Source organism: Phaethon aethereus (assembly GCF_964289735.1).
Source record: "Phaethon aethereus genome assembly, chromosome: Z".
NCBI lineage: Eukaryota > Metazoa > Chordata > Aves > Phaethontiformes > Phaethontidae > Phaethon > Phaethon aethereus.
The window spans coordinates 69,638,689-69,652,444 of NC_138577.1; the positions used below are offsets into that span (position 1 = coordinate 69,638,689).

The following is a 13,756-nucleotide window of genomic DNA, read 5'->3' on the forward strand; positions in this document are numbered from 1 at the left end:
TGTGATTTTGAAGCACTTCAGCTGCTTCTGAACCAAATCTATAACTGGATTTTAAGCATTTAAATCGGCATTACTTTTATTACTATTGAAATGTGTGGAACTGGTGATTCATGCACAGGTACTTTAAATTTTGGAAATCTAACTAATTCATTAAAAAATGAGCATTTCTTAACTCCTGAAAACTTGGAGTTTAGGTGATAATAGACTTAAATGGGAATATTACTGGTGAATGAGTTGAATATATTTTAAAAGGTAGCAAAAATTTATGTAAAATGAAATAAATAAAATGCAATAGAAAGTACTAATGTCAGCTATCTGAGAAAATACCAGACTAAAAAACAGCTTAAGAGTAATGCCACAGTACCATTAAAATAAAACTTGCTAGGACACATTGATATTAATGAGAAAAGTATGTTCAGTTTTCAAGGAATATTAACATATAGCAGAGAAATACATATATATATATATATCAGTTATACCCCTGCAAGAAAAGTTATGTTTACATTTTTAATACATTAGAAGTTCTTCCATTTTCTTAAGTAAAAAACAGATGGGGTTTTGAAAGAAACCTTTCATCTGTGGAAATGAATTAAAGAACTTATCCACCTTTCGATGTTCAAGAGATTTTTCAAGGTGGGGCTTTTAAAAGACTTCTGCAAACTTAATGTGGATAAAAATAAATACCTGTTGAGAAAAGGGCTCTTGGAGATGACGAAGAGTCCCTGATGTAGTCATCTGTTAAAAACATCCGCTTGAACAGGCTAACCATCAAAATAATACAGGCAATTAACTCAGGTGGCACCACAAACAGAAGTAGGTCAGAATCTCAAAGTATTTTTATTGTGAAAAAGCCTACTACCTGCTTCCCCCTTAAGTACTGTATGTGACTTTAAAAATGTATATCTCAGTATTCAAACAATGACGTTGAAAATATACTATATATAGAGGGAGAGCAAAAGTCAATGTATTTAACATCCTACTTCAGGCTGTTCAGGAACCAAATACAACATTGTTAAGGGGAAAAACTTCCAGCCCTAATTAAAGTTTTTGCTGAACTGTTTAACTGGTGCTGGGTACACCACTCCTCCTCCCATCCCCAAATTATTTTGCTTTTGCAGTGCACCCTGCTGTAAGCTACAGTAGCTGTGATTTTGTTTTTAAACTGTGAAATAACATATCACAAGGGGATCTGGCATTTTTTTCAGAAGAATTCTGATCATGTAAAATGAAGGATCTGCTTTTGAAACAAAAGGACCTGGAAATATTGATTGGTATTGGTTAAGTTTAATCAGCAGTTCAGAACACCTAATGAAACATGGAACGCTCAGTATCTTTTTTAAAAAAAATGAAAAATACATGTGCTGTTCAGTATAGTTAAAAAATGAAAAATCTGAGAAGTATGGAGACGTTATCACTATTGAGAATACTTCAGGCAGTATTTGGAAGTATTTTATGCACTAGAAGCCTATGGATTAAATTTGGAAGTTTTATGAATTATAAATATGATCATAATAACCTCTAAGGATCACCTTGTTCCTTGCTACATATGGTTAAGCTTATTTCACAATTATGAAGTATTTCCACCTTGGAAATAACTTGATTACAAATTTACACAACTAGTATGTATACTTTAAAAGAATCTAAGAACCAGCAACCCAGTGGTCACTACCCAACGTTGGGAGTGGGTGCAGAATGATTGCCATTTGTACCTGCAGGTCCCTTTTTGTTTGCTGAGAGATCCATTTTAGCAATCGGTCACCAGTATGGGCAATGAACAGAAGCAAAATTTGGAAACTAGGTTTATTGGAAAGCCATTTATTACATATATCTGCAAAAACGAGGGTCTGTTTAAAGTCTAGGCTTCTGAAATCTCAGCCCAAAGAGCTTTTAAGATTAAGAGGTGTTAAGGGATGCAAGTGCATTCACCTTGCTATAGACTTGGGTCAAAACTGGGGTGAAAGTCCTGATAGGCACTTGGGCAATGGACACGAAAGCTACTGTAGTGGAAGCTAGGCTGTGGGCACGGGCTGCTTCCTGGTAAGAGGTTGTGTGCTTGTACCTCATTGTGCCTGATGCTGAATGTGGGATAAGAGAGCACTAACTGGACACAGAGCAGCCACAGAAATTGAGTTTATCCCTTGGCTTACAAGGCAGTAAGCTGCTCACATGTCTATACCCAAACTACTTGCAGAACTCCACTGAAGTCAGCAAGAAGCCGGAGGACCTTGAGCATCTGTGTAGGTGGAGCAAGTTGTAATACTGGACTTAGTCCTTTCAGTGGGAATGGCCTGGTTCGGAAAGGTGTTGAACTCTATAACTGAATATTGGGGATATTGTAGCTACAAAAATGTAGCTTTTTTTTCCGTAGCAAAATATTGTATTTGTTTTGAAATGTGTGTTAAGCAACATGACAGTGATGTACAATAGCACAAAAATTGCCTAAGATAACATGAACAGTCTATTTAGAAAAACGAGGGATTTTAGGATTAAAAAAAATGAAGGAATGTGACTTTAACTTCCCCTGTTTAACTATAGTAAATCACAACGCAGTGAAAGTAGAAGAGTCTATTATGTAGCATGTGTAGAAATAGTTCTAAATAGGGGAGTGCCAACCAGTATTTTCAGTATCTTGGCTCTGCAGTTTTGACCCAGACACCTTAACTTACTTTTTTCATACTGGAATATATTTATGGGATTACGTGCATTTTTGTTGAAAAAAATTTATAAAAAATGTTTTGATAAAAGGTTATTTTATACAGCAAATTATATTTTGGAATCTTTTTTACCAGACATTGGGCTTACTCCCATTGTCTTTGAAAGGCATCTTGCCATTGGTCTCAGTGGGAGCAAAATCAGATTTAAATTTCATGAGAATTCTAGCATCAATTTGCTGTCTTGCAGTCTCAAATTTCCTTTGAAAAGCCAAATCACAAAAATGTGTGTGAAGCAATTACCTCACGCATTTCAGATCTTGAGATAAAAATTGCACATAAGGAACATATTGTATGTCAGGCTCATTACAGGAGGGGTTTGTTATATATTTTTTTTAATCCTGAAATACATTTGATACTTGCATATTTCTAGACAGAAGTATAACAAAAATGACAGATTGGTCACCAATGGAACCAACACATTGTGTAGATGATGTTTTTGTGTTAGTAAAAATCTACTCATTTTCTCTCTGCTCCAAAGTTTACTATGCAATGTCGAATGAGTGCAAACACCAGATGTACCTTCCTGTAGTCATACCTGCATTGTTGGCAGTGTACTCATTCAAAACCAGCAGGGTGAATTTCATAAATGAGACATTGAAAGGTGGTTTATCCTGTGTCTCACATGTATGCTGATAAGGCATTTTCATTTCTCCAAATCCTAAAAGGTGCTGAAAGATTTTAACTTGAATTAAAACCAAAGAGTATGTTATTGGGAGGTTTTTATTATGTAACTAAATGCTACAGATACAGTGAAATGCCACTTGTTTTTGCAACTTTTTTGAAGGTTTTTCATTATTTCTTTCATTTTTCTTCCAAGAGTCTTAATTTCAATAACTTTGCATCTTTATCTGAAGAGCTCTAATTTATAATATTCAGGCACTAGCTTCGTATTCTTCATTGCACTTTCATATTCTTGTGTTACATGCCCGTATTATGGTTGCAAGTTTATGTGAAAATGACTTGAATAAAATGTTTCAAGCGTTCTACTTGTCGAAGTATTATACTTAATGCATAGGCCAGATCCATCTCTCAATGGAGACTGAGCTCTCTTGAAAGGTTCAATTAAAGTTGTTATATCTATATGAAAATGAGGAAGATTCTGTCACGCTGACATGGTCTCAGAAAAAAAAGGCACAAGTTAGAAGAAAGAAAAAGTTGCAAGGCATAAATTACCTCTCACACTACATAAAGGCTTAAAGGCATAACAGGATGAGGTATGGTTCATCTGGATACAACATTTCCTTACCGTATCATAGGAACAGGAACTTGGAAACCACTTTCAGAATTTCTGCTCCAAAACCTTTACTTTCATGGAAAGAACATTTGAGCAGTCCATGGTAGAAAGTCTACGTACTGTAGAACTAACACATTTAACACCCAGTTACGCCAAAAACCTTTTACCCTTTGTTATTTACATTCTCCAAGTACAAACCAACGTCCTGCTGCCTCTTCAATCTGTACGCTAAACTGATGAAATATGCTGAATCGTGAAGCATCTCTTGTCCCTTCACCGAGAGATTAATACAGAGGTGCACGGTTAAAAACTTTGGAATGTTCAGTCTAGTAAGAGGTTGTCAAACACTTAAATATCAACTAATGGCACTCTTGGCTTTGAGTAAATGGGAGACAAAACCAATGTAGTACCTTTTAAAACTCATAAAATAAATGTAGAATTATTTCAGATAAAAAGTGTTGCAATGATGTTTCTATAATTTAACAAAATTATTCCTACACTACTACATATTAGATCTCAGAGCTTTAAACTGGGAATTCCTGCAAGTGCTATCCCTAGAGCACAGAACTTGGTGTGGATCAGAATCCATGCAAATACAAAAATGCAGTCAAAAATGCATACAATTATTGCAGAACAATGTTATGTTTATGTTCAATTTTATTGAAAATAAAGCATATACTAGTTTCCAAATATTTTCTACCTGCTATTCTACTATCTCATTTTCACATTAGATCACCTGCCTAGTATTGCAAAATGATCTATCACCAGTGCATGGTTAGAAAGCAGCCAAACGCTGTTAAGAAAGCATTGCTGTAACTGAATTTTCATTCAAGCCCTGTTTCTCCTGGTCTAATCAGTCCATAAAAACTGATGAGAGAAATATCATGCCTGTTTGGAAATCTTCAAATTGGTGCTATCAACAGTACACCTGTCTTTTTTAAAAAATACATTTAAACTAATATTGACTCTCTTAAAAGATACTGAAAAATCCGAGATGGTTCTGTCAGTAAGTCTGAAGTGAAAAAATTGTGCACCTGAAGCAGTCTAGTAGTGTCTGACAGTATGTACCCTGACTGAGAACACTTCTTCTATGGTATGGTACTGAACTGGAAAGCATGGTTCTCAAGGATTTTTAAATCTAATCATCACAGAATGAAATAACTTTTCGTATCACTGTAAAAATAAGTTGGTAGTACTTTGTAAGAGGTATCTGTCTAAACAGTATTACAGATACAAGTTATGTTAAAATCATGTATATACTGAAAGTGTTATGTTGTTACAATGAGGAAAAAATGTTCTGAACTTTTATCAACAGCCTCCAGGCAAGTTTATTGGCTTTATCAGTTCATAGAAAAATTGTCCAGTTCCACATAAAAAATATTATCAAGTCTCAACCACCACTACTCATTTGTATAGTGCATTAAGGCTGTGATCCAGGTGAGTCACCAAGTACCAGCTGAAAGTAGCCGTAACCCATTACAATATGAATCAATGCCAGTAACCTAATCTCTCTTTTCTCATTCATGTTCAGTGTATGTTATCTTTTTCTTTTCTTTAAAGTAAGAGCTCAGAAGTGTTTTTTGGAGACTAAAAAAGAGGTTTTGATAAGTCAGACGTCCTTCAGGAAGAATTCTATGGCCACAAATTACAGCTGTAAGAATGGAGCAAGAAACTTGCTCAAATGCCAAGATAAACCAACGCTCCTAGATGTCTAAGCACATGTGAAAAAGCACTTTAAGACAGTAAGCTTCTTAAAGTCTTTTTTCTCCGCAAACTATTTGCAATCTTTAACAGTTTTTGTCTTCAATGTGAATCAACTCTTAAAATAGGGTGCTCATCTGCTAAAAGAAAGATAAGCTGTCCATGAAAAACTGTGTTATAGCTGATGACATGTACCAGAAGCATTTTTTCTTACCTTTTATTGGAAACAGAGAAATCGCATACCAAACATTTGTTTGGTGTAGCATTCAGCTAGGATTTATTTATTTAAAGCATTAAAGATTAGCATTTGCATCTGGAAAACCTGAAGAGTTTGTATATAGCAGGTAAAAGCATGGCTTTTTCTGGAAAATATGATCCTTCCCTACAAAGCCACAGTAAACACGTTTCTGTGTTTTATTTTGATGCTTCTGGCCTTAAATGTTGTTCAATATGGTACAGTGAAAATGACAACAACAACAAAAAAACCACTGGGAAATGGAAGGTTATCTGAATTTCTAATTCCTCTGAGCAGCACTGCCATTCAGGAAGATAATACCACATATACTGACATTTGTTCAGGATACAGAAAATAAAGCCTAACTCAGTGGGGCAAAGACATACCTAGATAATAATACAAAATGGACCAACCAGAACACTTAGCCTTAAAGAATTTAACAGAGGATGGGTCAATGGGCAGAAACTGCTGGGCTATCAATGTTATTAAGATATAGTCTGCAGGGGAGAGAGAGAGGTGGCCATACCAGCAACAGAGTAAACACTATATCAAAAACCCTGTATTTGTTCCTGCCATTTGACTCTAATGTCATCCCAAGTGGAAACCACTGAAGTATTACACAGCGACTACATGTTTTAGACACATCCAGCAACTCTCCTGTGGAGCTGCTGACTGTTAGGGAGTCATTGCTTGACTCAGTCCTAAGTATACAAAATCACAAGGAGTAGATGAAGAGGCCTCCGGATATCATTTAGTTCAAACCCACTGCCCAAGCAGGGTCAAGATTGTGTCCGGTCAGGTTCTGAGTATCTTCAAGCATGCAGACTCCACAACCTTTCTGGGCCCCTGCGCCAGTGCTCTGTCACCCTCCCAGTGAAAAAGGTTTTTCTTATTCAAGCAGAATTTCTTGTATTTTGGTTTGTGGCCATCGCCTCTTGTGCCATTCGCTAGCACTGAGAAGAGTCTGGCTCAATCTTCTTTACAACCCCCCACCCCATATTTATACACACTGACAAGATCCGCTCTGAGCATCCTCTTCTTCTGAACAGCCTCAGCTCTCTCAGTCTCTACTCTTATGTCATATATTTTAAACCCTTAATCATCTTGGTCACTCTTTCCTGGACTCATTCCAGTCTGTCCTTCTCCTTCGTGGACTGGGCAGCTCAGAACTGGACCCAGCACTTCAGATGTGGCTTCACCAGTGCTGAGTACAGGGCAAGGATCACCCCTGTCATCCTACTGGCAACACCCTTTCTAATGCAGTCCGGGAGGCTGCTGGCCTCCTTTGTCAAGACAAAGAAAAAGATTGTTTTTCATAAGAGTGTAATACATAGGAAGGACTTCTACACCTTAAGGAATTACAGATTCCACAAATTTACATGGATTTAAGAGCAGAAAAATCTGCAGAAAAGGAATCCACTGTGGATTATTCAACACAGTAAGCTACAATATCACAAGATGTCCCTGAGCTATAAAAGTGGAAGCTTGCCAAGTTGGAAGCTGGATGATGTATCACTGTGTGCTTCCTCTACCCCTATACTTAAAGCATCCCTTTTTGACTACTGTTGAAGGCATTAGGCTAGATGGATCTTTTGTCTGATGCAGGGCTATTCTTAGGCATTACAAAATGCCTCATACCTCAGTCAAATGAACTCTCAAACTCAGAATGGCACTTAAATGTTTCACAGTGTACAAAGACCTTTCAGTTCAGCATTCTTTCAGAAAGTGCAAGACGAGCATATTGGGGGACCCATATATATCCACCACAATAATAGTATTAAAAACACTCTTTCAGTTCTTCGAACCGGCAGTATAATCAAAGACAGATCACGATTTAACAGGCCAATGTTTTATTGCTCTCCAGAAATTTTCATATCATGCATACTACTGATCAACTTTTCCAGCTACCTGATACAATCATGAATTTGTGAAGTCTGTTCAAGTTTAAGATTCTCTTACTTTTCCTCAGCTGAGATGTATTTGATAATACAGTCCTAGGATCATCACCTCAATATTTTGTATTTCCCCCCCCCTTCTGACATCCAAGTCCTCACATAGTTTTGGTTTTTTTTTACACACACACAAAAAAACCCCGTCCAAAGAGTCTGTACTCTTTATACAGGGCACAAATGATGTTCCTAAAAAACATTCATTCACGTTAGGGTGTATTTCATAACTGGTGACACTACGTAATGGGACTTATGAACCAACACCATATGACCACACAGTAATCAACAGAGAGCACACTGAATAAATGAATCAATCTTCATTATTAACAGGTAGTAAGTTCTAGCAGTTGCTATTTTATACGTCACAAAGGATAAGGACAGTGTAACAAAAATGTTCCAAGAGCACTTGTTACTTCATATGATGTAAATCTGCAAGAATCTTCTTTTAAAATCTCAATTTACAGATAGTCTAGTCATCAAATTTAATCTTTTTCCCTTGGAATGCTGTAATTTGAGACATTTGCTCCCGGCGTCTCTTGCTTGCTTCCCATGACGGATGAAGAGGCTGCTCCAAACATGCTTTCTTATTGTCGCATTTAACACCTGCAGCTTTTGCAAATGGTTGCTTCTTGAGCTGTGGTTCCTTTTTAAGAAGAGCTGTGCAAGATGTACAAAATAAAACATTAACTACATCATGAACCTTCATAAAAGTATGCTAAAACTACCTTGGGATTGCGGGTATTTTCAAGAATTTCTTAATGAGCCATGGGGAATACATTCATCTGAATGTTCGCAGCAAGATTTCCTCATCTTACGCACCAGTAAATTGTCACTCGGTAGACTGCAGATAGTTAAGATTTATTATTACTGAACACACTCAAAATTTGTGGAGACAAATATTCAGCACAGTCTCAACTTTCTTCCTCACAATAAACCAATGACCAATTGGTTTATTGTGAGGAAAATTTATTATTATTATTACCAATTTATTATTTCCTCACAATAAACCAATTACACAAAGTAACTAAACATGACTGGAATGATATCTTCGATACAATTAATTCCAAAATGGAACCATGTATTATAAATGGAATAAAATATTGAAGGATCTATTGAAGGAAATGCTCATGAGATAAACTACTTGTTAAATATCATAATCTGACACCTTTACCTGTGCACAGGTAACAATAACTGCTCGACATGAACACAGATGGAAAAGCACTTTCCTGTGTAAACCCTACTTTAAATATTTCTAATATTAAAAAACAGGAAATAGCAAACAATATGCATAGATTAAAATGAAAGCTCAACAATTTGACCATTTTAACAATAAATGTTAAAATGTGCCACAAAATTGAAATAAAACAAAACCCAGCCTATCACGATTAGTCTGCAGAGGCAACAATATCTTAAGATGTTTTTACTCTTATAACTTTACCATGTTAAGTAATACATACCTGTTCTTCCATTTTTGAGAGGCTGGTCTTTAGTATTTCTAAAAATAAAAAGAGAATTTAGGATTTTTCAAGAAACTTGTAAGATGAAGAACACCTGTGAATAAAGAATTGTCATCACCAAAACACTTGTGCAATGACTTTTCAAGCATAAAGTGCAAACTGCTTATATATTGTTTTGTCTTTGTTAATAAAGAAGTAAAGATAGAAGTATTCAGTAGTGATTTAATCTGGATGCAGGTCTAGTTAGGAATCCTGTGTATATGTCAGTGCTAATATGAATATGAAAAATACGTAAGTGTCAAGAAAGCACAAGAAGGCTGCAGTGTACTTTATGTGAAGATGTTCTAAGCTGTAATTGTCTGAAATTAGAGTTGGGGAGAGGGGAACCTCATGAAATTTAACAAGGACTTGTGCAGAGTTCTGCACCTGGGGAGGAACAGCCCCATGCACCAGTACAGGTTAGTGGTTGACCTGCTGGAAAGCAGCTCCATGGAGAAGGACCTTGGAGTCCTGGTGGACAATAAGTTATCCATGGGACAGCAACGTGCCCTGGTGGCCAAGCGGGCCAATGGTATCCTGGGGTGCATTATGAAGAGTGTGACCAGCAGGTCGAGAGAGGTTATCCTCCCCCTCTACTCCGCACTGGTGAGGCCTCATCTGGAGTATTGTGTCCAGTTCTGGGCTCCCCAGTTCAAGAGAGACAGGGAACTTTTGGAAAGAGTCCAACGGAGGGCTATGAGGATGATTAAGGGACTGGAACATCTCTCGTATGAGGAAAGGCTGAGAGACCTGGGGCTGTTTAGTCTGGAGAAGAGAAGGCTGAGAGGGGACCGTATCAATGTCTGTAAATCTCTGAAAGGTGGCTTCAGATGGAGGATGGAGCCAGTCTCTTTTCAGTAGTGCCCAGTGATAGGACGAGGCACAATGTGCATAAACTGCAGCACAGGGAGTTCCACCTCAACATGAGGAAAAACTTCTTTACTGTGAGGGTGACGGAGCACTGGAACAGGCTGCCCAGAGAGGTTGTGGAGTCTCCTTCTCTGGACACCTTCAAAACCCGACTCGACACGTTCCTGAGCAACCTGCCCTAGGTGATCCTGCCTTGGCAGGGGGGTTGGACCAGATGATCTTCAGAGGTCCCTTCCAACCCTTACCATTCTGTGATTCTGTGAAATTGTCCTTGCTTGGTAAGGGCTACTAAAAATCACAATTTCCATTACTGGGAAGGTGGGAGGGAATGGAGAACATAACAAGGAGAAAAGGCTTACCTTCTTCTGTTTTGAGATTTCTGATTAGAGGTAGACAAAGAACTGCAGAACATTGATTCTAGCTTGCTTGCTTTTGCATGTGGCTTTCCCTCTTCCATGATCAAATCTTGTGCTGTCCCAGGCGCTGTGTTCTTGTCTTTCTTCAGTATGTTTTTCTGAAATCTATCCTTTTCTTTTTCTGAAGAAAGATCAGTAACTGCTGCTATCTTTTTCTTTCTTTTTACTTTGCCAATGAAGAAATCATCATTGCTGTCACTGCCAGAATCTGATGACTGGTTATAAAACCTCTCTTCAGTACTATCATCAAAGTACTCCTCTTCATTAGGATGTTCCTGGTCACTATCATCATTAATTATTTCTTTTATTGCACTTAATTTGTTCATGATTAGATTTTCTTTCTTTTTTTGATAGCCAAGTTTCTTTCCTGTTTTATTCTGAGTAACTGCTTGCATTTCTACTGCCTGAAATGAAGATTCTTCCCGAGCATGTGCTTTCTCCATTTCCACAGTTTTCTGCTCAGATTCACTCTCACAAAGTTCTTCAGCCACCCTGTCAGTTTCTATTTTCATAAACATTTTTGTTTTGTGTTCACATCCTTGCTGTTTTTGAGCTAGTTTAAGAGCTTGATCATCCAAATTGCTATTGAAATGTTGTGCTGATTTAGGCTGTTCTTCTGTCTTGTCCTTTTTCGAAGGAGTGGCTTTGGCTGGGTTCTTTCTTGCATCCTTAAAAGCTTGTACAGCAGCTATACAAGGGGCAGAAGAAAAACCTTTTGTTGCAGCTACACAAGTTTACGTAAGTTATTTTAATATAATAAAACACTTTTGCAAGTTAAATATGTTGTATTAAGTAAGCATATTTTGAACGTGGGGAAATACCTTAGACTACAGCAACAACAAATGTGAGGAAAAGAACTTGAAATTATTACCAACTGAATACACTGTTAAACTTGTGTTTAACTGTGAACTTCTCTTTCAGCAAATAATCTGCAGCTGATAATCATGTTCATTTAGGGTATTACTTTGTGTGTAAAAACTGCAAACAAATAGTAAATTGCTCAGATACAATTAAATGGATATTCGACATGCTCTGTTACTAACAAAGTAACTTCGTGACAGTATTACTAGGACTTGATGCTTTTTAAGATAAATTTTAGTTGGAAAATTTGAGTTTAAAGAGAACAAGAGATAACCTAAAGTATGAGGAAAGATTCCCTCAGGATTTTGTGGACAGTTTCCAGGGAAGTTTAATGGAATCATCTGCAAAACCTCTTAGCTGCCTTTGGAAACCCAGTTGTAATGCTCCTTTTACCTTTGTCTGTGCATGTTGTTGTGCTCATTGACCGTTCAGTCCTATTTAATTTAAAGATACTCCATTACATACATTCCATTTTTAGAGTTCCCATTATAAGCCCTGTTTGTCCTACACCACATATCTTAAATGCCATATGGCATACTGTCGCGTATAAACCCATTTCAGACAATATAAATGACCACAAGCTTGTGACACTTCGTTCACTGCAGCTAGTTAAGGTAATTACAGGAGCTTTTCACTTTTCTTTTTATACTGGTTGTTCATCTCAGGAATATGCAAGAACAAAGTAACACACCAGTTTACACTTCAGCTACTGAAGTCATAAATAAGTTAACATAATATTTCATACCTTTAAGTTCAACAAATCTGGGTTTCAAGATGGGATGTGTTGCAAGTCTTGCAATGGCTCGCTCAGCTGCAGTACAATTTGGCTATACAAAATAAATTCAAAGGCATGAAGTCAATAAGAACGGTGAATATTTAAATATTTATACAGGCCTGTATCAGTTATGCTACAATGCATATTACTGTGATTCTGGACTATTAACTGAACAAGAGGAAATGCTTATGGTACTATAATATTTGAATATTTCTTAATTTTCCTGTATTACCGTCATTCTAAATGACAAAAAATCTGGCTGCCCAAACATTAACAGAAATGTAACAGACATGTAAATCTGCTATTTCTCACATACTAAATAGGGTTAACATTATTTTTGTTTTAAAAGCATAACAGACACTTTTCAGAGCTAACATGCTGATTTGACATTCACTATTTCTTACTTGTGCAAAACAAATTCATGAACCACCTGAATAAAGAACATCATATTGGTAGAAGGCATTCTGCATGAAGGAATATAGCAGCTTCCAAGAAGCGCAGTATGGATCCCACAAAAGTAGACACCATGACATAGCAGGTATTGAAGGAATATAAATTAAATGTGGTTGAGATGCAAGGTCTAACCTGGTCTTAAAGACAACCAGCCTTGAATTCATGTGGTAAAATACTGGAACTCTGTAGACTGATTCAAAGAACAAATATGATCTTCATGCTTTAATTTGAAGAAAAAAGAGCAAAGTACGAATTGCTTCCATTTTGGACTTTGTCTTTTATATATTAGAAATCACAGGTATGACACACTGTAAAACATCTCATTTTCAAGTTCTTGTCATCACTCTTCTTGAAGAAGAAAGTGAGAGGTATCTAAGACTGTTCCAAAGACAGCTTTGTCATCTTTATTTGAAGGTGTAACAGGCTTGTAAACCAGAAATTTATCAAGATTTCTTAGAGCCTGCAGGGGAGAGGAGAAAATACACAGCTTCCTCCTAGTGGTACTGTAATTGATACATGTTTAAATTGTTGCTACCTGTGATTTGAGCTATATGCTACACAAAGTACTAAAGCAGAAGCCACCTGAACCAACAGGTGATGAGCCTCATAAAAAAAACAGGCAAGTGTCCTGTGACCCAAGCTGAGCTGGTTTTCGTGCCCAACAAGTTAACACAACACGCTGCGTCTCCTGTCCTGAACAACCACTGCAACAGATGGAGCCCAAGTCACAGGTATGTAAATGGTAGAGAGTAAGGGGTGGAAATTGTACTGGCTCTGCCCTGGGATGGAGTTAACTTTCTCCATAGCAGCTGAGATGGTTGTGCTTTGGATTTGTGACTAAAACATTTTAGAGGTGGTAACACACCAACGTTTTAGCTATTTCTGAGCAATGCTTGCACAGCATCAAGGCCTTCTCTGTTTCTCTCTCTGCCCTCCCAACAAGAAGGCAAGAGGTGGGCAAGAAGCTGGGAGGAAACACGTGTGGGATAGCTGATCCAACTGACCAAAAGGATATTCCATTCCATATCAAGTCGTGCTCAGCAATAAAAGCT

The 13,756-nt window shown here is 37.2% G+C and overlaps 1 protein-coding gene across 1 annotated transcript in view; it reads right to left on the reverse strand.

Annotated features, from left to right (window-relative positions):
* Nucleotides 1–8,302: 8,302 nt before the first annotated feature.
* Nucleotides 8,303–13,756, reverse strand: part of SRFBP1 (serum response factor binding protein 1) — a gene marked incomplete at both ends in the record, with an annotated part of 84,720 nt that continues 79,266 nt past the window's right edge. The window contains 4 exons of the mRNA XM_082013633.1: nt 8,303–8,490; nt 9,291–9,328; nt 10,559–11,303; nt 12,222–12,303. Coding sequence (XP_081869759.1) covers nt 8,303–8,490; nt 9,291–9,328; nt 10,559–11,303; nt 12,222–12,303 — 1,053 coding nt within the window. The remainder of the gene's footprint in view (nt 8,491–9,290; nt 9,329–10,558; nt 11,304–12,221; nt 12,304–13,756) is intronic.